Consider the following 27,738-nt stretch of genomic DNA (forward strand, 5'->3'; position numbering starts at 1 on the left):
ACTCCAAAGTTAGAAAAACTAAACAAAAAAAGGAGCGAGCACGCACAAAAGAAAAATGAAAATTGGGAGAGACTCGTCGTTATTGTCGTGAATCTCCTGCATTAAGCTCTGTTTGTCTCACGGAAAATGAATAATTTGAAAAAATATTTTTCTAAACATGATCACTCAAGATAATTCGTCAATGGAAAATTTTTCATTATCGACGACAATTTATGTCTAAATATTTTCAAGGACGATGAAAATAATTTTTATCCATTCATATTTGTAAACGATATAAACGATACTTTTTTAAGAAAATGCTTTTTGAATTATTGATTTTTTGCGAAACAAACAGAACATTGAAGTTTTATGGATCCAAGACCAACTGTTCCAAAAATTGTTAGATAAATGCATGATTTAATATTTAAATATTATAACACAACACTAACGATGAAGATAGATATAGAATCATCGAACAACAATATTAATCCAATAAGATTTCTAAGCATGAAAAGTCACTAAAAAAAAATTTCTACATCATCCGACAAAGGTAACCGAGGGGTGGACCTCGCTACAAGAGCCTCCCGACCCAACTTAATGCCCCGCTCGGAGTCATATGCCCCCAATGATGTCCTATCGACATTGCCTGTTACAAGGATCTAAGTCCGGACTTCTCACGAGATTTTGCAAGCAAAGAATGTTTAACAGGTGAAAAGAGAATCTAATTTCGAATAAACCAAGCACAATAGAAACATCAGTAGAATTAATCATCAAGCCATGCCACACGTTACAGACGAAAATGTTCGCGATGCCTAACATCAGCAGACCAACAGAGGTAGCTAAACAGATGCACAACTATACAAATATGCAATGTATAGCACCATAGTACAGACCAATAATGAGTTCAACACTAATTTGAGACATTTAACATGGTGAGACTCCAAAAACCATGATGTTACCTGCACTAACAAATCCAACTCAAAAGTCTAGAGAACCAGGAAACCAGACGCCGTGAATCAAGCTTCAGAACTAATACTTCTTACACCAGAGAACACGAACCGAAATCTGCACACAATGTTGCTCCTCAAGTTAGATTTGAACCGCAGTGTTTCTGAAAGTCACCTTCTCCACTCAGCCTTTCCTGTGAAATTAAACAATAATTACTATCCCAGATAAGTAGCTAAGGAACCAAAAAGAAAAGATTTCTAGTTTCGGAGTTTAATGATCCATGCATTCAGATAAGTGTTTAGGGGGTGGGGGGGAGTTCCCTAGGATCTTTACTATTCACCTGGCTTTCGACAGGCTGATTTCACATAGATCAGTAAAGGACAATAAGAGAAGATTGCAAGATTAGTTTCTCTAGAAATCCTTCTTATCAAACCAAGCAAATATCATGAAAATTTAAGTCTGTAAGGGTGACATGCATTTGGGACCACTTCTCCCTTGCCATCTTCACTAGCATAATGTGATTTCACTTAGGTAAAAGATTTGGAAAGTACACAGCCAACTTCACTGATAGGATTGCCTTACACAGAGAAAATATGTAGTTCCAAAAGAGAGTTGAGAGCAAGCATTCTTTAAATTGCTTCATCTATCCTTCAATCAAATCCAGCATTCCAACAAAACAGAATGAGAAACAAACTACTCGAGTTGTCAAAGAAATAAATAGTAATTCATAGTTTCATACCATTCGCATCTCTTGATGATCTGTCGCTTTTATTTCCACCTTTGCCACTTCCCTGATTAGGTTTCTGGGTTCTCGGTGACTGAGAATTGATTTTACTGTTAGCTGGGGAAGGTAGAGAGTGACGTCTTGACAGATTACTCTTCTCTGCCCCGTCCTGCCCAAACATCGGAGAACCTTGCGCTTTCAGTTTGGCCTTTGCAGATTGAGTTGCTGCCATATAACTTGGAAGCGCTGGACTGCTACGTGAGCCATTCTCCTCATATTCTTGCTTTGAGGGTGTGGAAGACTTACGGCCTGATCTACGTTGCTCATTGCTCACTGGATCATCCCTCTGGATGGCGACTTCTTGGTTTTTGGGTTCCTGATGCCCATTCGTTACAGGACCGCTGTCATCATCTACATCGTTCTCCATTGAAGCATTTGAGTCATATACTGCTTGACCATCAAAAGGAATATCAGCTCTGTCATTTATTTCCAATGGTTCCTGAATCTTTTCTGCATCAGGCAAATTTGATGAGGTCAAGATTGTCTCACTCTCCATTTTCTCATCAGAAGTTTTGTTGTTCTGCTCAAAAACATCATCTCCTCTAGTGATGGATGGCCTTTCCGAACTGTCCTTGGGCTTTACACTTCCAATTTCAGACTGGATTACAGTATTCTCTAAAACAGGATTATGGACCTTTCTCAAACTCCGTTTGACCTTTTGGATCTCATTTTGTGGACTATCCTGCGAAGGATCCGTAGAATGGCCAGACACCTTCCGTACATTGCGTTTGGGCATCTCTGTGGTTGCGTGCGCTGTGTCAACATTGGAAGCAGGAGTTTTCTGGACACCACGCTTCGTCCTACGAGTTTCAGTTTCTGAAATTTGAGAGAAACCCTGCTTTTTCTGAGATTTGGAGATTCTTTTCGGTTGGGGAACTGGTTTCCAGAAAACAGACGCTGACCAGCATGCTAACCAACTCGGAATTGAATTTGGTTCCGCAGAATCATAATTGAGGTGCAGAGGCATGACAGTTGGTGATGAAGCAACAAGCTACAACATCATGCAGTGGTTGCTCAAATGGAGAGCATATGGGAACGAAATCACAAGAGTACTTGAAAAAAGCAAACTTGCAATTCAATGCTATACATGATGCCGTATTACCTTTCGAATGAAAGCATTTGCAGAAAAATTGGCAAGCTGAGTACTTAAATCAACTTTGGCAGAATCCCCAGACATGCCCTGTCAGATAATTTATGAGGATGTAAGTCAGTCATCTATCATCATGAACGCAGGAGAAAAATAAAAAGGCAGCAGAGGAGATTCAAAAGTAATGTACTAAGCATATCTCTCCCGCACCCCCCCCCCCCCCGGCCTCCTTCCTCCTCTCTCTCTCTCTCTCTCTCTCACACGCACATACAGTTAAATCCTTCCAAGCAGGCACTTGTGTCACACATGACTGTTCAAAGAAAAGACAACTTAAAGTACCTCCAACTAACCTGAGAAGTGACAAGACAGTAAACAAGTAGCAGACACCCAAAGAAGCAAGTTGCAGACATCACTGTTTGCTATAATTATGTACAGCTATACAAGACTGTTGGCATATTATCATTCAGCAATGCGAAGTCAGAAATAGGCAGATATATCTTAGAGTGAATGATCCAAGCAGTTCACAGGATAACAAAGATTTTAATCTGACTGTCATGACACGTCAATTTTACTGATAAACACTATGTTAACTTCTCTTTTGTCTATACTGGTTATTAAAGCCAACCACTCCAAGGCATGTGAGGCATAAAGCCCCAGAAACAGTATAGTCCGATAGGATCCATTTTTGTCACGAGTAAAAGACATATCCAAATGAAGGAAAAGGAGCTATTCTATCATCCGTTACGGGCATTGCTTCACCCTGAAGTACCTGAGATATCAGTAACCTGTGTACTTCAAGCCCAATGCTAGATTGCCTGACATTTCTCCCTCGAACAAGTGCCTGCAATTTAACTATTCCCAGCATGCAGCACAAAGTAGCAACTGCCTGTCTCCGAACCAAATGCCCACGGATAAGTGCTTGCAACCGAATGATGCCCTTGAGAGCTCGGAATGCACGGCGAGCCTTCATCATGACAGCAAAACAAAATCCATAAACAAGCCTTATCTAAATAAACAGTGACTATTAAAAATAAAGGAAGTTTTATTGAATAAATAATCTATATAGAATCCAGACTACGTTTCATATTCAGATAGTTATCCATTCTTCAACTGCAACGAATGTCTACAGACAGTAGGGATGACCGGATGAGTAGAGAAGACAAATGTCAGAAAAGATACCAAATAACCCCTGAAAGCAGCTTGCGTCTTTGTTGCTGCTATCTCTTGCCTGATTATTTCTGGATTTTGAGGTGCATCCTGAGTTATACTTAGTTGAGCCATGTCCATGTCCTCGTCGGTCTCAATCCCTCGATCTTGGAGTAGAATTTCCTCATTCTTTCTCTCTGATTCTTGTTTCCTGCTATTCCAATCATCACTTTCAGTATTAGGCTGAGAAACCACATGATAATCAGCTTCAGGTGCCCTAGCACCAACCAGGACCGCTGCGTCATTTGTAATTTTCTGCACAGTATGGTAGCGGCATAAAAGTTCAAAAGAGAAGAAATAACCAAGTTACTTTAGTCAGATGAAAAGAACACAAGTTTGTGGCAGGAACTGACGTGTAACTATCATTCTTTTATTTAAAACACACAAGAAAGTTGGAACATAAGGAAATAGGATTTTCAACAGTTTAACTAAGAAGTTACAGGATTTGTTGTAGCAAAAAAGAATACCTCTCTTTCTTTAACATTGTGTTTTGATGTTTTTTTCCCAAATAACAATGTCTTGATCCATCTTCCAGGTGATTTAGCTCTACCCATGGCAGGAAGGCAGGAACCGATGCAGCAATAACCTGAACCTTAGCTCCTGCACAATTCGAAGTAAAACAGCTCAGGCGTGCAGAAATATTTGTGATACATGCCGGTTTTCATAAAGGAAAAGCCCCAGCTGGAAAAGTTGACGTTTCTGCTCATCACTGAACAAGACGACCAGAACAAACCAAATTACTCATCACGAAGAATAATGGTCGAGAAATTTAAACTAGCGTGCAAAACAGGGACCTACTAGGACTGTCAGCACTACAATCCCGACTCCCGCTTGACCTTAAAACAAATCCCAAATCCTGACTCGAAGCTTTGCTCATTTTGCTTTGTCGATTTCACTGAGCGGCCACATATTGTAAGACACTTGACACAGTTAAAAATGGGAACATACTAGATCTCCACCCATCACCATGACCTACATCAATTCGTTCTGCACTCCCTTCCACTTTCAAAACGGATCCGAATGATGGCAACCTAATCGCCATGCCCTTCGAGGACTGTCGATTCTTTTGCAGGGCCGCCACCATCTTTGCCCCTATTCTATTAATGGGTCTAAAGCCGCCGAACTTAAAACAGGTCCACCTCTCACAAGCACAGTTTCTCATTTCAAATTTAATCACCCCAGACCAACCAACAAATGCACCTGTCCTGGTGATCTCTCAGGCAACATCGAAATGACTTCGAAACAAGAAACACACAAGTGACCCCTAAAAAAAGGCAAGGACGCACCAAACGGAGCTCGGCAGAGCGCAACCCAGCAAAACCCAAGTCAAACCACGCACCGGGGGACGACCAAATCAATCGAACGAAACTGCGAATCTAACTCGGAAGCCGAAACACAAGCCCGGAAAACCGCACACTTCCGGCTCGAAACCCGGAAACGAAAATGGCCAATGCAGCTGAAAACCAAGCCAGATCTGCACTTACCTGCCCGTCGCGCTACCCCAGAGCGCACCACCAGCACCACCTAGCATTCCTGATACAAAGCCACAACCAAAATCAAGAAAGACGCCGCAACCACCATTTTTGACGCCAAGAACGTTTTATACAACCGCGTGCACGCAGAGATAAAGAAGGGGAGTGAGTGAGTGGTACCATGAATGGCTGAGCTTGCAAATCAAGGAAGCCTGCGATCTAGCTGCAGCATCAGCCCCACTTTCGCTTCTCTCTCCCTCTATGTCTCAGTGAAGCTGGTGGAGTTACTACTGAAATTTTTTGAAAAGAATATCAATAAATAAAGGAGCGGTCCTAAGGTGGCCTCGCGCTCACGGTAAGCCCGGTGTGCTCCCGCGACCTTCCCCGCGTGATGGCCTTAGCCGCGGGCCCCCCGGCCGGAACAGGCCAACCGGGGCACGACGCGTGGCGGTTGCGGCGGATTTGATCTGGGCTCGAGCGCAGGGGAACGACAGCCCGGTGCTTTTAAAGTGTGTGCTTTTTGTTTCGGGACACCAAAGTGCAAGTTACTTCGGCGCAAAGTGTTCGGCTTCTTCGGTCCGACGGCACCGCGCGAATTTACGTGTCTGCCCCTTCGCCGCGGGGGTGGACTCACTTCCGCCCGACTCGCGCTTCGAAGGGCGTGGAGGGCACGCGCGGCGAGGATTGCCGTGGGGGGGCGCGCGTGGGAGAGCGTGTCGCGGAGGCGATGGTCGCTGCGAGTGGGCCGAGGAGTTCGGTCAGGACGGAGATTCGCAGCGGCGAGGAGCGCGTGGGTGGTGATGATGACCGGCGTCAACTGCCTCGGTCGGGTGCCGGGTCAGATCGGGTCGGGGCATTATGGTCATCCGTCGGCCTCTCCTCTCCATTTCCTTTTCTTCTTTTCTTTGTTTTTTTTTAAATTTTTGTTTAACAATAATATTTTTTTGCTTTGTATTTCCACGTGGATTGTGATTAGGGGATCATGGAATTTGGTTTTGAAGATTAGATGTGTACGGTGGAAAATGATGGATTACTTTTGAGAGTCCACTGTGTGTGCATGTTATTGCTCGTTGTATTACCACGAGATCTTTTGAAGTTACGCAAATAGAAGATTTGTCATTATTGTCGCGCTGGATGAACGTGGTCATCGAATATACATACATATAAATATATATATGTAAGTTTGACTCGAATAATTGGATTACCCAAGTAATTGCATTTTATTTTCTCTGTTGGAGTATAAAATATTATTCAAAGTTTAAAAATTCATGAAAAAAATTATATGTGAATCTGCACATGAAGACCTATAAATTGAGAGAATTTCAAATGCCTAACAATTTTAAAAAGTCATTACGTAAACTGCAAGATTTGCAAAACAAAAGAGTCAAAAACTAAAAAAGTAACGGTCACTATAAACATGCGCGAAACGCATTATGATAGCTATACTCTCAAATCACGTAATTCTTAGGGATGGGTACGTGGCGGGGTGAAAAACATGCCCCCCTTTCCTGTTAGGGCCGAGATGGGTGCTGAGGTAGTTTTCTCTTCTCGGGACACTGAATCCTCACGGAGCACCGTATTATATTTGGCATTCGTCTATTATTATATTTGGCATTTTTAATTATTATTATTACAATAATTATGTGAAATGATAGAGTAATCATAAGAAATGGCTTCATGGGCAGGTTTTGAAAAGGAATAAACTCATGAACTGATTTTGTAGAGTCAAACAAGCTCTAAATATCACAAACTGTGGATGCGAAACAATTTGAAGACGGAATACATGGGAAACGATTGTCCCGCGTTGCTTACCTAGAAAACATTCAAGCTTGCATCTCCCGTGAAAACGAAGGCTCGTATGAAGAAGAGATTATTCTTATAAGTCCTTTTTATGTCTATATTTGTTTTTATTTATATACAATAAGAACTACACAAACAGGGCGGATTCATGGGACAGGGCAGAGCTAATGCTAGCTCCACCTTGCCTCTTGTCCCGCAGTGTATCCGTAGGCTCGTCAAACAAGTGAGTAGGGCAAGATTGGGGTTGGGTCATAAACAAGTGAGTAGGGCAAGATTGGGGTTGGGTCATAAATGATCCAGCCCAAATTAACTCATCTAATTGCAATGCACATTTCTTGACTCATACTCGACCCTAACTAATATCCGATTGATACCTGAGCAAACTCGGGATTCATTTTTTTTAGCGTTTTCTCTCCTTAAATTATTACCTTTGTAGAATGAGCGACTCCAAGAACGGACTCGTCGAGTTAGTGAGAGAGTTCGAGTATCGGGTCATGAACAGGAGTGTGAAAGGGGTGGTGAAAGTTTGGCCCGGGCCATATATAAATCATGAAACGAGTTCGAACTCTGGTTTTGGGTCGTAAACTTATTGATAAACAAAACCGCACCATAGATTGCTCTCCATGTGAATATGGTTGCATGCATAAGACGAGCAAGTATTTGGACCCAAACTAACCAGCATCTTGAACAGTGCGAAGTATCAAATATATTCTAGATGCTGAAATAGGGAGGCTTTATGAACATTCTGATTTACGCAACTGACTTGAACTATATGCTGAAACTTTCAAACTCTCAAGTCACATTCCTTTGAGAAATTTTCACGAACACTTGGCGGTCAAGTACGACAAAGTTGAAACAAATTTCATCTTCCAGCTCTAGTCATCTTCTCTGAACTGCATAGTCAAATTAACCCAAGATAGAGTCGAAGAAATATTGTCTTCCTATACCAGCCATCTACTCAGAACCCACCTTCCAGACCCAGAAAACTAGCTTAAGAAAAACCAAAGCAAGCTTGATCTACGGAAATCTCATGGTTGAATAAGAAATAATCCAAACTAAAACAAAGCAGCGATACCACGTGGATTATGAATACATATCAATCATCAACAACAACCAAGCACACATGCTATGAACAAACAATCAATAGCCAAGCACGCTGCTGACTTAGGAATTTCATCAAACACATTATAGGCGCTGAACTCTCTCCTGACCTATCACACTTACAAGTTTCACAGATTTATCTGAGAGGGCTTAGTTGAAGAAAAATCACGAACCTGACGACCAATGCAAGCGATTCCCAAATATCAACAGTTTGATTTCAATTTGTTCTCAATAACAGGACGATTCTAGCTGTTTTTTTTCCATATCAATAAACTGCAACAATGCAATTTTGAACAAAGCTCCTACCCTTGGCCCGAATTTCAAACATACACATCATTAACAAATGGAAGAGAAAGAACGTGAAGCTTGCTCATGGAGTCACAGACAGGGAATTAAGAAACCTAATACGAACTCAAACTCAACGTCAACACACATGAATCTTTGAAAACCATATCTGTATAATACAAAATGCCATATCCGATCTACTGAATCATAGATCGGAGTTGTGAGCTCGCGATGCGTGTGAGGGCAAAGCAAACTTCGATCCTTCAATTTTCTACCATGACTAAATTCGCCGAAGCCGCCGTCGCCGAGCTAACCAAGATCTCCTCCGAGAAGGCGGCATTCGGCCGCTCCTTCAGCGCCTACTTCCCGCACTCCTTCGCCCAGGTCTAGCCCCGCCCGCCAAACATCTCCGAGCTCCTCCGCCAGCGCGGGCCGCGCCTCAAGACCGAGCTTCTCGAGCACAAGCTCGTCCGAGAGACGGCGTCCCTCATCCCGGTGCTAAAGGGCGTGATCTGCTCCAAGAACGCCAAGACTGCCGAGTCGAACGAGAGGCTGAGCACGAACGGAAGGTGTCCGGGGCTCGGCTTGACGAAGAGACAAGAGGGAGCAAAGAGCGAGAGAGAAGAGACGAACGAGTCCCAAACGGGTTAAATGGTTCATTTTAAAACCCATTTAAATCCATTTATTGTAGGCCTTTTTAATTTAAAACTCATAACCCATATCTTAATTTTAAGTTGACCCATTTATGATCCACTTCCATAAATTTGGATTAAAATACGGGTCGTGGATCATCTTGACAGTCCTAGATGTAACTTTATTCCATTTACTAAAAGTAAAATATGCGACGACATTCAAAATACCGCGCGCTATGGTGTCCCCTTTGGCAACGAAGTACGGCATACGAAGAAAGTAATTCACACGGTGACTTGAGTTTGCAGGAAAGCATGCTTGAATAATTAAAATAGCAGCTGAAGGCCTTTCAGCAGACTTCTTCGAAGGCAGCATCGGGGGATTCACTTCCACTCGTGGTTAATTCTGCAAAATCCAGTGTTAGTTCTAATCCTAGTCTCTATAGTTGCGTGACTATAAAAAGAAGAGCCACATCTTCATAACGATTTTTAAGGAATGAAGTAAATTATATTGATTACTCACGTGAATTGCGTTGTCTTTCTAGAACACAGGTACTACCACGGAAAAGGAGATGAGATTGAAGAATAGCCCGAGCATCGGGATGATCCCATATCAGCGTCTTCCACTTTTCCTCACCTTCCACCTCAATATACGGAAGGTCCTTAATATCACGTAATTGCAATTGCAAAGGAATCATGTTCAATTCTGGGCAATTGAACACCACCAAACTTTCCATGGAATCGCAAGTTATTGGGACTTCACATATGCTCTTCAGCCGGGGTAGATTGCGGAGGCACAAGTGCTTCAGCTTTGGGAGTGAAATTGAAGATTGGATGGATGAAGGGGCGTTGTTTACAGGAGTCATTATACTTCCTACTTGGCCTTGTCCCGCTCCGCTAATCATCTCCACCATTCCTTCGCAGCCAATGACTTCGATAGTTTGAAGATTTCGAAGATGGGGCATCCACTCATGCGGAAACAGCTTTCTCATGTTATCACAACCTTCTAGCACTAGAGATTCGAGAGAAATATCTTCGACTGGCATGTATGGTGGAGGACCTCCAATTATCTCCTCCACATTCTCACAACAGAATACCGTAATTTTTCTTAGATTAGGGAAGTCAGGCAGCCACTCAGATTCCACCACTCTCTTCATTTTATCACATCCCCAAATAGAAATCACTTCTAGACTAGGGAAGGCTGGGGGCGGATGTGGTGGTGGTGATGTAACTGCAACCGTTATCCCGACCATTTCCTCACAATTACTTATATCAATCTTTCGTAGATGTGGAAGGTAGAATTTAGGCCCATGCCCAAAGAGATACTTCAGTTTCGGACATTGATATATTTTCAAATCCCTAAGGCTTGGGAAGTAGGGAGGGGTAGGGGTTGGGGCAGGGGCAGGGGCAGGAGAGTCATGGATGTCGATTATTTCTTCATCTTGCCCTCCACAAAGCACCCGCAAGTTTTTCCAGTTTATCATATTTAGCTTCTCAAGGTTTTCAAGCAGACCCATGTCAAACAAATTTGTTGCACCATCGTATTCGATCGCTATCAATGTCTGCACATCCTGGGGAATCAAAATACAAATGCCACTGTATTCCCCTCCAGCGCTCACAATAGCATGACTCCACGTATCAATGTAAACACTCCTCTCACAATTCCCAAATCGAGCATCACCACTTACTTGCACATAAATCTCCGTTGCTTCTCGAATGACGTCGAGCCTGTAATAGCGAGCATTATTCCCCTGCTTACTAACCACCCTCGCAAACTTGTTGAAACCATCCACATCTTCAAAGCGGCACAAAAGCGTCTCCAATGCCCACAATTCTGTAATGTCTTCTCCATTTACCGTCTCGACTTTAAGATGTTGCAAGTTCAACAAAGCCCCCAATGTTTCTTTGGGTAATCTCTTTATTTTTGTATTAGATAGGTCAAGATATCTCAAGTTCACCAACATTTCCAGACCCTCGAGCGCTTGAACCTCGAAACAGTTACAAAGGTCCAACTTTATCAAAGATTTGAGCTTCCCTAAATAAGGAATACGGCGCAATTTCACACATCCTCGAAGCAATAGTGCTCTCAAGTTTACCAAGTCTGAAATGGAATCTGGAAGTTTTCTTAGGTAGTAACAACTACTCAGGTTTAGAACCTTTAGCCCCTGTAATTGTTTGAAGAAAGAATCGGGGATGACCACATCACACCACTCGTTTGCATTCAATAGAAAAGTTGATAGTTTAGGACAATTCGGTGATATGTTCAAGGGAAATTGTCCAATTTCATTCTCCATTAGAGAAACTTTCTCCAATGCATCCGTCCAATATTCCTCGGATGGTATCCTCTCCAACCCCTTTCTTGCTTTTACAAGCGAAGTCGCACTCATGACGTGCAATGCCATGTCTCTAATCAAATCGTGCATCTTCATCTCACTCCCATGATCTTCCAATAGGCAAACATTTTCCAGTTTGTTCAGTATGGTGAGGCCTCTATCGTATTGTTTCTCCCTCGTATCCAATCGATCAATCAATCCTTGGTCAATAAAGAGTTCTATTAACTCGAACTTACCAATCTGTTTATCTTCTGGATAAAGTGCACAAGATAAGAAACATTGTTGAACTTCATGATTACTAAGGCGATTGTAACTGAATTCTAGTTTCACTAAGACCTCCTTTTCCATATCCGTTTGCCCTGATTCTCTCAATTTCTCCAAGCAATCCTTCCATTCAAACACGTCGGTCACTCCTTGCATGCTTCTTGCCATCGTGATGACGGCTAGTGGCAAGCCTGCACATTCTTCAACAATGGACTTCACAATCGCTTTAGTTTCCAAATTAAGGGCCACTTCATATCCAAGCTCCTCCAAAAATAAACTCTCGGCTTCTATATGAGATAGAGGTTCAATTTTTATCATTTCTTGACAATGCATCTGACGGCATACCTCAAAGGATCGAGTGGTTAAGACCAACTTAATTCCATCTGCTCCTACTGGGATTCCCACCTCTTTAAGATCAAAGCGTTGCCACACATCATCGAGGATTATTGTAGATTTGCCTCTTTTCGTTAAACAATCGTGCAACATTGCTGCTCGTTTCCTCACATCCTTTTCTTGTAGTATGCCCAAACCTAGTTCCATCCCAAGGGTGTCCTGCAACCTTTGTGTGTTGAGATCTTGTGACACGGTAATCCATAACACGTGGCCATAGTTTGCTTTTTCGAGGAGTCTATTATGTATATGCACCATAATAGTCGTTTTACCAACACCCCCCATTCCATAAATGCCTAATTTGGATATTTGATTCCCTACTAGGTACTCCAAAATCTTTGTAGTATTTCTCTGAAATGCCTCACCCACCATCTTTTCTTCTAACAATTTACTGACTTTGGTCTCTCTTACCTCAAGTAGTCCTTTGCCTTGTCTTTTCCGGTCTTCTGCTTCACGCATCAGTATATCCACTTGTTGATGTAGTAGCAAACAATCCTCATTTGCTGCTTCAGTACAATCATTTCTAACCTTATCCACAATCACCAACCAATTCGCAACTTCCATTCTCAGCTTCTTTAGGGATAGAGATGCGGCAAATTCTAACTCATCCCTTATGCTCGCTTCTTTTCTATAGAGTAGTTCTAGTTTTCTTTTCAAAGCTATATTCTCTTCAAAGTTGTTGCTTGTGTTTGGATGACTCGTCATTGGCGCACCGTCATTCCTATCTAAGTCTGCAATTTAAAATTTTCATTAGTTAGAGCCTCATGATAGCATTCTTGCTACCCCATAATAATGTAACATTGTGATACACAAGCATTAATTTTTGTAAAGAACCATGGACCTGCTAATGATGATGGGCCACAAGGTAGAATCTGAGGTGGTGAAGGAGCATTATTTGGAGCTTGGGATGATGATGGCATACATGGATCCATGTCCATTAGAGCTTGACATGTGACTAATTGGTTTTTCCATAATGATGGCACGGTTGGATTCTGATGTACTGTCTTGAGATTAATGGATTGATGTGGAACACTTTGACATTGAGGGGGCACCGAAGCTGCTTGCAATAAAATATTCAATTGTAAGATCAATCAACAATTGGGACTTCCAAATCAAGCCATGGGTCCAGGTAAAACAAAATATCTACAGTGAAAATCAACATCGGCAAAAGTTAAATATTTTGATGAAAGAAACGGTGCAATAAAAAGGAAGTGATATTGGACATATGGAGATTGGAGAACCCCCGTTGATATCTTGCTTAAAAACACATCATATGTTAGATTTCGAAAAAATAATCTGGGTATATCTATGGATCTAACGAAACCATAGTAGCAATGTAGAATAATCCAGACACACCGTGTGATGATGATGGGCCTATTGTATTTGTAGACGCCTCTGGAACTAGCGAATCAACGATTGTCGCCTCAAAAATGTGAGAGTCACTTGTATGCTGTGATGCAGTGGAGGGATCTATGTCCATTGGAGTTCGCACAGGAAACCGACGAGTATCATCCCCATCTTCCTTGTCACACCTTGGGGGAAGCTGACCAGGATGCTGGACAGTGTCGGTCGGACTTGTGTTGCTGCGTACAGGAATCACTTCCACTGCACACGATTGACCACAATCCTGCAAACGATTTGCACCGTCCACATCAAGGGATGAATCAATTTGTAACGATGATCCCACGGTTGGATTATGCAGTTCATTCGTTTGTATTTCCTCGGAAGTGTTTACAATTACATCACGAGATTCAGGAAGATTCTCTGACGGAGAGTGGAGAAGATATGACAAGCCTGTTGAATATTGCGGTGAATCTGGAGTGATTCCATCTGCAAATTGTTCGTCAAAGCTTATTAGATATTGTTCATTTGAATATTGGGGAATGCTGGTCGGAGTTATGTTACTGAGTAGAGGAGTGGGTAAAACATCACCTCCAATGAGCTCCTGCAGCCTATTTGACATACTGCTGTCGCCAAGGACCTGATCATTTGGGAACGATGATAGCCCTCTTGAATTTTGTTGTTCCCTCCCTGATTCAAGATTAGTTAGTTGCTCAAGAAGGGCTGGTAGCTCACGTGGATCAAGAGAAGATAAAGCCGGCGAGTACACCGGAAGTTGCTGGAGAGCTGCATCAAACCCATGGTTCGATAGATCAGGTTGCTGGGTGGTATCTAGATTATCCAGAGGCATATAACCAGGAGGCAAAGACACTTGATACTGAGGGCATGCTGAAGCAGTGCCGGTTCCGGTTGGCCAATTGCAAGATGGTTGCTGTGGTGCGCACCCGGGTTGATTCGAGTTCTGCGTGTCATTGGGATTCGACGCGTCGTCACCTTGGAATACAATTTGACTAGGGCCAAAAGCTGTTCTTTCCGTTTCTTCCCCCGATGTGCCTCCCGTGCTTACAGCCAACATGCTGCCTTTACCATTAAATGTCTGCCGGGCTTCTTCTTTCACACGATCATCAACTTTCTCACAGTCTTTGATACCATAGCCCGGCTTTCCAGCGAGGTGCGCCCGGATCCTTGTAGCACTTCCGCTATACTTGTTGCCGCAAAACCTGCACTCCCACTTGTTGTTCTCCACGGCATCCACATACTGACGAAAGGGATCCGACTCTCTAGGCATTCTTTTTGCTATTACCTACCGAGAGGACATGACATGAAAAACAGAGACAAGGCCAAGCAAAAGCATAGAACGGTTAAAAACAGACAAGATCGATAAAAAAAAAGATGGATACAGAAACACAAAGGATTCCCAAGTCATGTTAACAGTTAGCTGACCAGATAGACTTGATACCGATGCAAAATCCTTGAATCGTCCTCCTAACAGAGCTAAACCACCTGAGTTGTGTATGCCCAAAGTACAGAGATCTCTCTCCTTATTTCCACCAGGAACAACAGCACAAGTAGAGAGAGACGCACGGGATCTACACGGAGGAAATTAACAAAGGAAAATTAGATTATACTTATCGAAAAAAGGAGGAGAATTTCTGGATTATCTGAGCAGGAGAACGCACCATGGAAGGAGAATCTCAAGCGGCCCTTACACATTGAGCATGGATCCAGAGGAGCATCAAGAGGACTGCAGGGTAATGGTCTTCCATCTCTTTGTGGTCAAAAGGAGTGGGCGACGGTCTTACTCAAGAAAACGCGTTCGCTTTTGAGTCCATTCGAGCTCTCGGCCGTAAGGAAAGCGACGTGCAAGTGCAGCCAAGAAACTTCGGAGCCCGAAATAGTACTAATTATACAAAGATTTTAAAAAAGCAGTGTACAAATGAGATGGAAAGCTATCATTGAACGTTAAAATATGGTTATTCGATTAAAAAAAGTTAAAATTTGGCCCGGGTGATTTAAAAAGAAATATTAACTTACTAATCTTTAAGGAAGATTATCGGGACACCTACATTTTTCGCTCAAAGGCCTCGTGCGCATTTTCATGAAAATTAGCGATCAAATCCGCCAGTAATTTGACTCCTGATAAAAGTACATTTATAATGCCGCATTCTCAATCTCTATCGTATTCTTTCGCGTTCAATATCGCAAGTCCTTTATGATGAGATGACGAATTCTTGTGAACCGACCGGTTACTCGACCGCGACCCCGGCCCTGAATTTTCCAAGGCAAATTTAAGCGGGGAAATTCCCATAAAAGTTTTTGGACGCGGTCCGCTCTCCGAATTCCAAGTCCTCGCCGCTCCCTCCTCCCGGTTGACCGAAACGGTGGACACGGGGCCACTTTCAACACGGACATTCATGCGTTTGTGAATGATGGAAATTAGCAGTGGGAAAACACACGCGAGGAACAAAAAGGCGCGCCACTTTTCACCGAGTTGCTTTAATAAAGACTCTCGCCTCTCCATTTTTTTCTTTACTTTTTTTTTTACTTTTTAACAATAATATTTTTTGCTTAGTATTTCCACGTGGACTGTGATTAGGGGATCATGGGATTTGCTTTTGAAGATTAGATGTGTCCGATGGAAAAATGATGGATTACTTTGAGAATCCACCGTCTACACATGTTATTGCCGTTGTATTCCAACGAGATCTTTGGAATTACGCGAATAAAATATTTTGTCATTATTATCACGTTGAGTCATCGAATATATATATGTTTGATCCGAATAATTAGATTACGCAATTCGTGTCTAAGTAATTGTATTTTTATTTTCTCCACTGGAGTATAAAATATTATTCAAAGTTTAAAAATTTATGAAAAAAATGATATGTGAATCTGCAAGTGAAGAGCTATAGATTGCGAGAGTTTCAAATGCCTAACATTTGTAAAAAGTCATTGCGAAACCGCAAGATTTGCAAAAAGAAAAAATCTAAAAATAAATAGTAATGGTCACTTGAAACGTGTGCCAAATGTATTATGATAATAATAAGGGTTAATATCACGAAAAACCCTAAACTGGTACACTTGTGACACATTTACCCCAAACTATTTTTTTTACCGTAAAAAACCCCAAACTGGTACACCTGTGACAATTTTACCCTGAACATACCACAAAAAACCCCAAACTAAACACACATGTGACAATTTTACCCCGAACTAATTTTTAATATTATTTTTTTATTTTTTTGAATTTTTTCTTTTTTCTTTTCTTTTTCTTTTTTTTTCCTTCACCTTCAACCTTTGGCCGGTCGCCGGTCCGGCAACCGACCAGAGGCGGAAGCCGGCGAGGGCCGCCCTTGCCGGTGTCGGGCGAGGGCCGCCCTCGTCAAATCCGACGAGGCTGCCCTCGCCGGATCTAGCGAGGGCCGCCCTTGCCGATGTCGGGCGCCCGCTCGCGAGGCTCGCCGGGCGAGGCCGCGGCCGTCTGCCCGCCGCCCAGCGTCGGCGAGGGCGAGGCGAACCCTTCGAGGCCCCGCGAGCTCCCAGGCCGGCGAGCAGGTCGCCTCGCCGGATCCGGCTCGGACGACCCTCGCGTCGGGCGAAGGGGCGTCTCGCCGGATGCGAGGGCCGCCCTCGCCGGCGGGCGTGGCGCCCGGCGCCGGGGCGGCCCCGTCGCCGACCCGAGTAGCGGTCGCCCTCGCGAGCCGGTTCGCCCGAGCGGCGCGACGAGGTCGCCCTCGCCTCCACGGCTCCCCGGGAGTTTGAAAATGAAAAAAAAAAAGAATAAAAAATAAATAAAAATTCGAAAAAAAATAAAAATAAAAATATTAAAATTTTAATTCATGGTAAAATTGTCACATATGTACCAGTTTGGGGTTTTTTGTGGTAAGTTCATGGTAAAATTGTCACAGGTGTACCAGTTTGGGGTTTTTGGTGGTCAAAAAAATAGTTCAGGATAAAATTGTCACAGGTGTACCAGTTTGGGATTTTTTATGGTCAAAAAAATAGTTTGGGGTAAATGTATCACAAGTGTACCAGTTTAGGGTTTTTCGTGGTATTAACCCTAATAATAATACTCTCAAATCATGTAATTCCTAGGGACGAGCACGTGAAGGGACGAAAAACATGCCCCCGTCCCCATGAGGACCGATGTAGTTTTCTCTTCTCGGGACATCGAATCCTCGCGGAGAACCGCATTAAATTTGGCATTCGTTTTTTTTATTATATTTGGCATTTTTCATTATTATTATTACAATAATTATGTAAAAAGAGTAATAATAAGAAATGCCTTCATGGGTAGGTTTTGAAAAAGAATAATCTCACGAACTGATTTTATTGAGTCAAACATGCTCCAAATATCACAAGTTGTGGATGCGAAACAATTTGAAGACGGAATACATGAGAAACAATTGTCCCACGTTGCTTACCTAGAAAACTTTCAAACTTGGACATCCCGTAAATACAAGGCTCGTAAGAAGAAGAGATTGTTCTTAAAAGTCCTTTTCATATCTATATTTATTTTTATTTATATACAATAAAAACTACACAAACAAAGCGGATTAATGGGACAGGGCAAGGCTAATGCTAGCCCCACCACACCCTACCTCTTGCCCCATGGTGTACCCTATTCCCGTCAAATAGGTGACTTGGGTCGAGTCATAAATGATCCGATCCAAATTGATTCGTTTAACCCGTTTTGACACATTTATTTGCAATGTAAATTTCTTGACCATACTCGACCCGACCCATATCTTATCCATACTCAACCAAACCCGACATCCATTTTTTTTTAGCATTTTTATCCTTAAATTATCGTCTTTGAAGAATGAGCGGCTCCATGAACCGGCTCGTTGAGTTAGTGAGGGAGTTCGGGTTGGGTTATGAACATCGGCGTGAAGGCAGTGGTGAAAGTTTGGCCCTAGCAATATCGGGCTATGGTTTTGGGTTAAATATAGACAGGTTTTGGGTTAAATATACTGATAAACAAAACCGCACCATAGATTGCTCTCCATGTGAATATGGTTGCATGCATAAGACGAGCAAGTATTTGGACCCAGACTAACCAGCAACTGGAACAGTGCGAAGTATCAAATAGATCTAGATGCTGAAACGGGGAGGCTTTATGAACATTCTGATTTACACAACCGACTTGAACTATATGCTGAAACTTTCAAACTCTCAAGTAACATTCCTTTGAGAAATTTTCACGAACACTTGGCAGGCAATTACGACAAAGTTGAAACAAATTTCATTGTCCAGCTCTAGTCATCTTCTCTGAACTGCAAAGTCAGATTAACCCAAGAAAGAGTCCAAGCAATTTTGTCTTCCTATACTGGCCATCTTCTCAGAACCCACCTTCCAAACCCAGAAAAATGGCTTAAGAAAAAACAAAGCAAGCTTGATCTATGGAAATCTCATGGTTGAATAAGAAATAATCCAAACTAAAAAAAAGCAGCGATACCACGTGGATTATGAATACATATCAATCATCAACAACAACCAAGCACACATGCTATGAACAAACAATCAATAGCCAAGCACGCTGCTAACTTAGGAATTTCATCAAACGCATTATAGGCGCTCAACTCTCTCTCAACCTATCACACTTACAGGTTTCCCATATTTATCAGAGAGGGCTTAGTTGAACAAAAATCATGAATCTCACGACCAATGCAAGCGATTCTAAAATATCAACGGTTTGATTTCAATTTATTCTCAATAATAGGACGATTCCAGATGTTTAAATGTATCAATAAACTGCAACAATGCAATTTTGAACAAAGCGCCTACCCTTGGCCCGAATTTCAAACATACACATCATTAACAAATGGAAGAGAAACAACGTGAAGCTTGCTCATGGAGTCACAGACAGGGAATTAAGAAACCTAATACGAACTCAAACTCAACGTCAACACACATGAATCTTTGAAAACCATATCTGTATAACACAAAATGCCATATCCGATCTACTGAATCATAGATTGGAGCTGTGAGCTCGCGATGCGTGTGAGGGCAAAGCAAACTTCGATCCTTCAATTTTCTACCATGACTAAATTCGCCGAAGCCGCCGTCGCCGAGCTAACCAAGATCTCCTCCGAGAAGGCGGCATTCGGCCGCTCCTTCAGCGCCTACTTCCCGCACTCCTTCGCCCAGGTCTAGCCCCGCCCGCCAAACATCTCCGAGCTCCTCCGCCAGCGCGAGCCGCGCCTCAAGACCGAGCTTCTCGAGCACAAGCTCGTCCGAGAGACGGCGTCCCTCATCCCGGTGCTAAAGGGCGTGATCTGCTCCAAGAACGCCAAGACTGCCAAGTCGAACGAGAGGCTGAGCGCGAACAGAAGGTGTCCGGGGCTCGGTTTGACGAAGAGACAAGAGGGAGCAAAGAGCGAGAGAGAAGAGACGAACGAGTCCCAAACGGGTTAAATGGCTCATTTTAAAACCCATTTAAATCCATTTATTGTAGGCCTTTTTAATTTAAAACTCAAAACCCATATCTTAATTATATGTTGACCCATTTATGATCCACTTCCACAAATTTGAATTAAAATACGGGTCGCGGATCATCTTGACAGTCCTAGATGTAACTTTATTCCATTTACTAAAAATAAAATATGCGATGACATTCAAAATATTACGCACTATAGCGTCCCCTTTGGCAACGAAGTACGGCATACGAAGAAAGTAATTCATATGGCAACATGAGTTTGCTGAAGACCTTTCAGCAGAGTTCTTCGAAGGCAGCATCGGAGGATTCACTTCCACTCGTGGTTAATTCTGCAAAATCCAGTGTTAGTTCTAATCATAGTCTCTATAGCTGCATGACCATAAAAAGAAGAGCTACATCTTCATGACGATTTTTAAGGGATGAAGGAAATTATATCGATTACTCACGTGAATTGCGTTAGCTTTCTAGAACACAGGTACTGCCACGGAAAAGGAGATGAGATTGAAGAATAGCCTGAGCATCGGGATGATCCCATATCAGCGTCTTCCACTTTTCCTCACCTTCCACCCTAATATATGGAAGGTCCTCAATATCACGTAATTGCAATTGCAAAGGAATCATGCTTAATTCTGGGCATTTGGACACCACCAAATTTTCCATGGAATCGCAAGTTATCAGGACTTCACATATGCTCTTCAGCTGGGGTAGATTGCGGAGCCGCAAGCACTTCAGCTTTGGAAGTGAAATTGAAGATTGGATGGATGAAGGGGCGTTGTTTACAGGAGTCGTTATACTTCCTTCTTGGCCTTGTCCCGCTCCGCTAATCATCTCCACCATTCCTTGGCAGCCAAAGACAATGATAGTTTGAAGATTTCGATGATGGAGCATCCACTCATGCGGAAACAACTTTCTCATGTTATCACAATCTTCTAGCACCGGAGATTCGAGAGAAATCTCTTCAACTGGCATGTATGGGAGAGAACCTCCGATTATCTCCTCCATATTCTCACAAAAAAATAACTTAATTTCTCTTAGATTAGGGAAGTCGGGCAGCCACTCAGATTCCACCACTCTCTTCATTTTATCACACCCCCGAATATAAATCACTTCTAGACTAGGGAAGGCTGGGGGCGGATGCTGTGGTGGTGATGTAACTGCAACCGTTATCCCGACCATTTCCTCACAGTACCTTATTTTAATCTTTCGTAGATGTGGAAGGCAGAATTTAGGCCCATGCCCAAAGAGATACTTCAGTTTCGGACATTCATATATTTTCAAATCCCTAAGGCTTGGGAAGAGGGGAGGGGTAGGGGTTGGGGCAGGGGAGTCATGGATGTCGATTATTTCTTCATCTTGCCCTCCACAGAGCACCCGCAAGTTTTTACATTTTTCCATTTTTAGCTTCTCAAGGTTTTCAAGCGGACCCATGTCAAACAATTTTGTTGTACCGATCATTTTCGATCCATGTCAATGTCTGCACATCTTGGGGAATCAAAATACAAATGCCACTGCATTCCCCTCCCGCGCTCACAATAGCATGACTCCACGTCTCAATGTAAACACTCCTCTCACGATTCCCAAATCGAGCATCACCACTTACTTCCATATAAATCTCCGTTGCTTCTTGACTGACGTTGAGCTTGTAATAGCGAGCGTTATTCCCCTGCTTACTAACCACCCTCACAAACTTGTTGAAACCATCCACATCTTCAAAGTGGCACACAAGCGTCTCCAATGCCCACAATTCTGTAATGTCTTCTCCATTTACTGCCTCGACTTTAAGATATTGCAAGTTTAACAAAGCCCCCAATGTTCCTTTGGGTAATCTCTTTATGCGTGTACCAGATAGGTCAAGATATCTCAAGTTCACCAACATTTCCAGACCCTCGAGCGCTTCAACCTCGACACAGTAAAAAATATCCAACTTTATCAAAGATTTGAGCTTCCCTAAATAAGGAATACGGCGCAAGTTCATACATCCTCTAAGCAATAGTGCTCTCAAGTTTACCAAGTCTGAAATGGAATCTGGAAGTTCTCTTAGGTTGTAACATCTACTCAGGTTTAGAACCTTTAGCCCCTGTAATTGTTTGAAGAAAGAATTGGGGATGACCACATCACACCACTCGTTTGCATTCAATAGAAAAGTTGATAGTTTAGGACAATTCGGTGATATGTTCGAGGGAAATTGTTCAATTTTATTCTCCATTAGAGAAACTTTCTCCAATGCATCCGTCCAATATTCCTCGGATGGTATCCTCTCCAACCCCTTTCCTGCTTTTACAAGCGAAGTCGCACTCATGACGTGCAATGCCATGTCTCTAATCAAATCGTGCATCTTCATCTCACTCCCATGATCTTCCAATAGGCAAACATTTTCCAGTTTGTTCAGTATGGTGAGGCCTCTATCGTATTGTTTCTCCCTCGTGTTCAATTGACCAATCAATCCTTGGTCGATGAAGAGTTCTATTAACTCGAACTTATCAATCTGTGTATCTTCTGGATAAAGTGCACAAGACAAAAAACATTGTCGAACTTCATGATTACTAAGGCGATTGTAACTGAATTCTAGTTTCACTAAGACCTCCTTTTCCATATCCGTTTGCCCTGATTCTCTCAATTTCTCCAAGCAATCCTTCCATTCAAACACATGGGTCACTCCTTGCATGCTTCTTGCCATCGTGATGACGGCTAGTGGCAAGCCTGCACATTCTTCAACAATGGACTTCACAACCGCTTTAGTTTCCAAATCAAGGGCCACTTCATATCCAAGCTCCTCCAAAAATAAACTCTCGGCTTCTATATGAGATAGAGGTTCAATTTTTATCATTTCTTGACAATGCATCTGACGGCATACCTCAAAGGATCGAGTGGTTAAGACCAACTTAATTCCATCTGCTCCTACTGGGATTCCCACCTCTTTAAGATCAAAGCGTTGCCACACATCATCGAGGATTATTGTAGATTTGCCTCTTTTCGTTAAACAATCGTTCAACATTGCTGCTCGTTTCCTCACATCCTTTTCTTGTAGTATGCCCAAACCTAGTTCCATCCCAAGGGTGTCCTGCAACCTTTGTGTGTTGAGATCTTGTGACACGGTAATCCATAACACGTTGCCATAGTTTTCTTTTTCGAGGAGTCTATTATGTACATGCACCATAATAGTTGTTTTACCAACACCCCCCATTCCATAAATGCCTAATTGGGATATTTGATTCCCTACTAGGTACTCCAAAATCTTTGTAGTATTTCTCCGAAATGCCTCTCCCACCATCTTTTCTTCTAACAATTTACTGACTTTGGTCTCTCTCACCTCAAATAGTCCTTTACCTTGTCTTTTCCGGTCTTCTGCTTCACGCATCAGTATATCCACTTGTTGATGTAGTGGCAAACAATCCTCACTTGCTGCTTCAGTACAATCATTTCTAAGCTTATCCACAGTCACCAACCAATTCGCAACTTCCCTTCTCGGCTTCTTTAGGGAAAGAGATGCAGCAAATTCGAACTCATCCCTTATGCTTGCTACATATCTATCGAGTAGTTCTAGTTTTCTTTTCAAAGCTATATTCTCTTCAAAGTTGTTGCCTGTGTTTGGATGACTCGTCATTGGCGCACCCTCATTCCTATCTAAGTCTGCAATTTAAAAATTTCATTAGTTAGAGTCTCATGATAGCATTCTTGCTACCCCATAATAATGTAACATTGTTATACACAAGCATTAATTTTTGTAAAGAACCATGGACCTGGTAATGATGATGGGCCACAAGGTAGAATCTGAAGAGGTGAAGGAGCATTATTTGGAGCTTGTGATGATGATGGCATACATGGATCCATGTCCATTAGAGCTTGACATGTGACTGAATGGTTTTTCCATAATAATGGCACGGTTGGATTATGAGGTGCTCTCTTGAGATTAATGGATTGATGTGGAACACTTTGACATTGAGGGGGCACCGAAGCTGCTTGCAATAAAATATTCAATTGTAAGATCAATCAACAATTGGGACTTCCAAATCAAGCCATGGGTCCAGGCAAAACAAATATCTACAGTGAAAATCAACATGGGCAAAAGTTAAATATTTTGATGAAAGAAACGGTGCAATAAAAAGGAAGTGATATTGGACATATGGAGATTGGAGAACCCCCGTTGATATCTTGCTTAAAAACACATCATATGTTAGATTTCGATAAAATAATCTGGGTATATTTATGGATCTAACGAAACCATAGTAGCAATGTAGAATAATCCAGACACACCGTGTGATGATGATGGGCCTATTGTATTTGTTGACGGCTCTGGAACTAGCGAATCAACGATTGTCGCCTCAAAAATGTGAGAGTCACTTGTATGCTGTGATGCAGTGGAGGGATCTATGTCCATTGGAGTTCGCACAGGAAACCGACGAGTATCATCCCCATCTTCCTTGTCACACCTTGGGGGAAGCTGACCAGGATGCTGGACAGTGTCGGTCGGACTTGTGTTGCTGCGTACAGGAATCACTTCCACTGCACACGATTGACCACAATCCTGCAAACGATTTGCACCGTCCACATCAAGGGATGAATCAATTTGTAACGATGATCCCACGGTTGGATTATGCAGTTCATTCGTTTGTATTTCCTCGGAAGTGTTTACAATTACATCACGAGATTCGGGAAGATTCTCTGACGGAGAGTGGAGAAGATATGACAAGCCTGTTGAATATTGCGGTGAATCTGGAGTGATTCCATCTGCAAATTGTTCGTCAAAGCTTATTAGATATTGTTCATTTGAATATTGGGGAATGCTGGTCGGAGTTATGTTACTGAGTAGAGGAGTGGGTAAAACATCACCTCCAATGAGCTCCTGCAGCCTATTTGACATACTGCTGTCGCCAAGGACCTGATCATATGGGAATGATGGTAGCCCTCCTGAATTTTGTTGTTCCCTCCCTGATTCAAGATGAGTTGGTTGCTCAAGAAGCACCAGTAGCTCACGTGGATCAAGAGACGATGAAGCCGGCGAGTACATCGGAAGTTGCTGGAGAGATGAAGCAATTTCATTTCCACGTGCTGCATCAAACCCATGGTTCGATAGATCGGGTTGCTGGGTGGTATCTAGATTATCCAGAGGCATATCACCAGGAGGCAAAGACACTTGATACTGAGGGCATGCTGAAGCAGTGCCGGTTCCGGTCGGCCAATAGCAAGATGGTTGCTGTGGCGCGCACCCAGGTTGATTCGAGTTGTGCGTGTCATTGGGATTCAACGCAACGTCACTTTGGAATATAATTTGACTCGAGCCAAAAGCTATTCTTTCCCCCGATGTGCCTCCCGTGCTTATATCCAACATGCTGCCTTCACCATTAAATGTCTGCAAGGCTTCTGCTCTCACATGAGGATCAACTTTCTCACAACCTTTGATACCATTGCCCGGAACTCCAGCAAGGTGTGCCCGGATCCTTGTAGCACTTCCGCCATACTTGTTGCCGCAAAACTCGCACCTCCAGTTCTTGTTCTCCACAGCTTTCACATACTGACGAAATGGATCCAACTCTTTAGGCATTCTTTTTGCTATTACCTACCGAGACGACATGACATGAAAAACAGAGACAAATGCCAAGCAAAAGCATAGAACGGTTAGAAACAGACGAGATCGATAAAAAAAAAACAAATGCATACAGAAACGCAAAGGATTCCCAAGTCATGTTAACAGTTAGCTGACCAGATAGACTTGATACCGATGCAGAATCCTTGAATCCTCCTCCTAACAGAGCCAAACCACCTGAGTTGTGTATGCCCAAAGTACAGAGATCTCTCTCCTTATTTCCACCAGGAACAAAAGCGCAAGTAGAGAGAGACGCACTAGATCTACACACAGGAAATTAACAAAGGAAAATTAGATGATACTCCTCGAAAAAAAAGGAGGAGAACTTCTGGATTATCCGAGCAGGAGAACGCACCATGGAAGGAGAATCTCAAGCGGCCCTTACACATTGAGCGTGGATCCAGAGGAGCATCGGTAATGGTCTTTCCATCTCTTTGGGGTCGAAAGGAGTGGGCGACGACCTGACTCAAGAAAAGGCGTTTGCTTTTGAGTCCATTTCAGCTTTCGGCCGTAAGGAAAGTGATGCGAAAGTGCAGCCAAGAAACTTTGGAGCCCAAAATGGTACTAATTATATAAAGATTTTAAAAAAGCAGTGTACCAAATGAGGTGGAAAGCTATTATTGAACGTTAAAATATGGTTATTCAATTAAAAAAAGTTAAAATTTCGCCCGAGTGATTTAAAAAGAAACATTAACTTGCTAATATTTAAGAAAAATTATTGTTGAAACCTAAATTTTTCGCTCAAAGGCCTCGTGCACATTTTCATGAAAATTAGCGATTAAATCCGCCGGTAATTTGACTCCGGATAAAAGTACATTTATAACGCTGCATTCTCGATTTCTATCGCATTCTTTCGCATTCTTTCGCATTCAATATCGTAGATCCTTTATGATAAGATGACGAATTCTAGTGAACCGACATGTTACGCGACCTGACCCCGAATTTTCCAAGGCGAATTTAAGAGGGGAATTCCTATGAAAGTTTTTGGACGCGGTTGTCCGCTCTCCGAATTCCAAGTCCTTGCCGCTCCCTCCTTCCGGATGACCGAAACGGTAGACTTGGGGCCACTTTCAACACGGACATTCATGCGTGTGTGAATGAAGGAAATTAGCAGTGGGAAAACACGCAAGGAACAAAAAGGGAGGCCACTTTTCACCGAGTTGCTTTAATCAAGACTCCCGTCGAAAGCATTCACACCGTGTGAATCTAGAAACCTAATACGAATTCGGACTCAATGTCAATACACACGAATCCCCGAAAATCATATCTGTATAACACGAGATGCCATATCCAATCTATCGAATCTGTGTACACCGAAAAATGACCAAGTCGTCGGCGTGGATGAGCATGGGGCTAATGCATGGATATTACCGTGCACGTGACGCATTGTCGACAATTATTAAGATCGACATCGATATTAGTACACGTCGATATTCACCCTCGATCGGTTGTCGATATACGGCGACGAGTGATTAACAACGATCGGCAAGAGTATTGATATGATCGTAAGTTGTCAAGGTGCTAGAAGCAAGACTGAATACATATGGAGCCTCGAAATATGGTTACCAGTTCGAAGTCATTGGGGAACAAGGCAATTGAGGCCGTGGAACAACTGGCATGCGTTTTTGGAGGAGCATCCGTCCGAGAATAGGATAGTGGCGTCGTGAGAATATGGGCACGGAATCCACAGAGATGGAAGAACGTGGATATAGGGGCTGAGAACTGCTCAAAAGCAGTACTATCACTCATCTACCGAAGAGCTCGCCGCACATATCAAACAAATTTGCTATCTTTCGTGCGATTTAGAAACCAGAAGCAGACAAGTGACCCCTAAATAAGGCAAGGATACACCAAATGGAGCTCAGCAGAGCACAACCCAGCAAACCCAGGTTAACCACGCACCGGTGTCGACCAAATCAATCAAATCGAAAAAGCGAATCCAACCCAGAAGCCGAAACACAACCCCACAAAACAAAGATTCCAGCTCGAAACCGCGAAACGAAAATCGCCAATGTAGCTAGAGACTAAAGCCAGATCTGCAATTACCTGCCCAGCGCGCTACCCCCGAACGCACCAGCACCACCTAGCATTCCTGA

General features: G+C 42.8%; 2 protein-coding genes and 1 pseudogene across 6 annotated transcripts; all 3 read right to left on the reverse strand.

Moving 5' to 3' along the window:
• Window positions 1-704: 704 nt before the first annotated feature.
• On the reverse strand, window positions 705-27,712 carry LOC115678822 (protein IQ-DOMAIN 31). Of its 2 annotated transcripts, none has more exons than XM_056319234.1 (7): window positions 27,689-27,712; window positions 4,472-4,604; window positions 3,978-4,259; window positions 3,568-3,762; window positions 2,814-2,891; window positions 1,667-2,702; window positions 705-1,120 (listed from the first exon to the last, which is right to left on the reverse strand). In XM_056319234.1, exons 2-7 carry the CDS (start codon window positions 4,556-4,558, stop codon window positions 1,098-1,100), a joined length of 1,701 nt encoding a protein of 566 aa, XP_056175209.1. In that variant the 5' UTR covers window positions 4,559-4,604; window positions 27,689-27,712; the 3' UTR covers window positions 705-1,097. The 2 variants fall into 2 exon arrangements, with proteins under 2 accessions (XP_056175209.1, XP_056175208.1); XM_056319233.1 differs by lacking the exon at window positions 27,689-27,712 and adding an exon at window positions 5,657-5,762.
• On the reverse strand, window positions 9,512-15,476 carry LOC115667513 (probable disease resistance protein At5g47250). Of its 4 annotated transcripts, none has more exons than XM_056319231.1 (7): window positions 15,299-15,476; window positions 15,020-15,208; window positions 14,211-14,922; window positions 13,635-14,108; window positions 13,120-13,335; window positions 9,815-13,009; window positions 9,517-9,697 (listed from the first exon to the last, which is right to left on the reverse strand). In XM_056319231.1, exons 3-7 carry the CDS (start codon window positions 14,905-14,907, stop codon window positions 9,642-9,644), a joined length of 4,638 nt encoding a protein of 1,545 aa, XP_056175206.1. In that variant the 5' UTR covers window positions 14,908-14,922; window positions 15,020-15,208; window positions 15,299-15,476; the 3' UTR covers window positions 9,517-9,641. The 4 variants fall into 4 exon arrangements, with proteins under 4 accessions (XP_056175207.1, XP_056175206.1, XP_056175204.1 ...); XM_056319229.1 differs by having other exon boundaries at window positions 9,519-9,697; window positions 15,063-15,208; XM_056319230.1 differs by having other exon boundaries at window positions 9,519-9,697; window positions 15,063-15,208; window positions 15,329-15,455.
• LOC115667518 (probable disease resistance protein At4g27220) lies at window positions 20,320-26,055 on the reverse strand (annotated as a pseudogene).
• Window positions 27,713-27,738: the final 26 nt, after the last annotated feature.

This window comes from Syzygium oleosum, unplaced genomic scaffold (genome assembly GCF_021117445.2).
Source record: "Syzygium oleosum isolate NSW1041296 unplaced genomic scaffold, Sole_v2.1 Sole_v2.17, whole genome shotgun sequence".
Classification (NCBI taxonomy): domain Eukaryota; kingdom Viridiplantae; phylum Streptophyta; class Magnoliopsida; order Myrtales; family Myrtaceae; genus Syzygium; species Syzygium oleosum.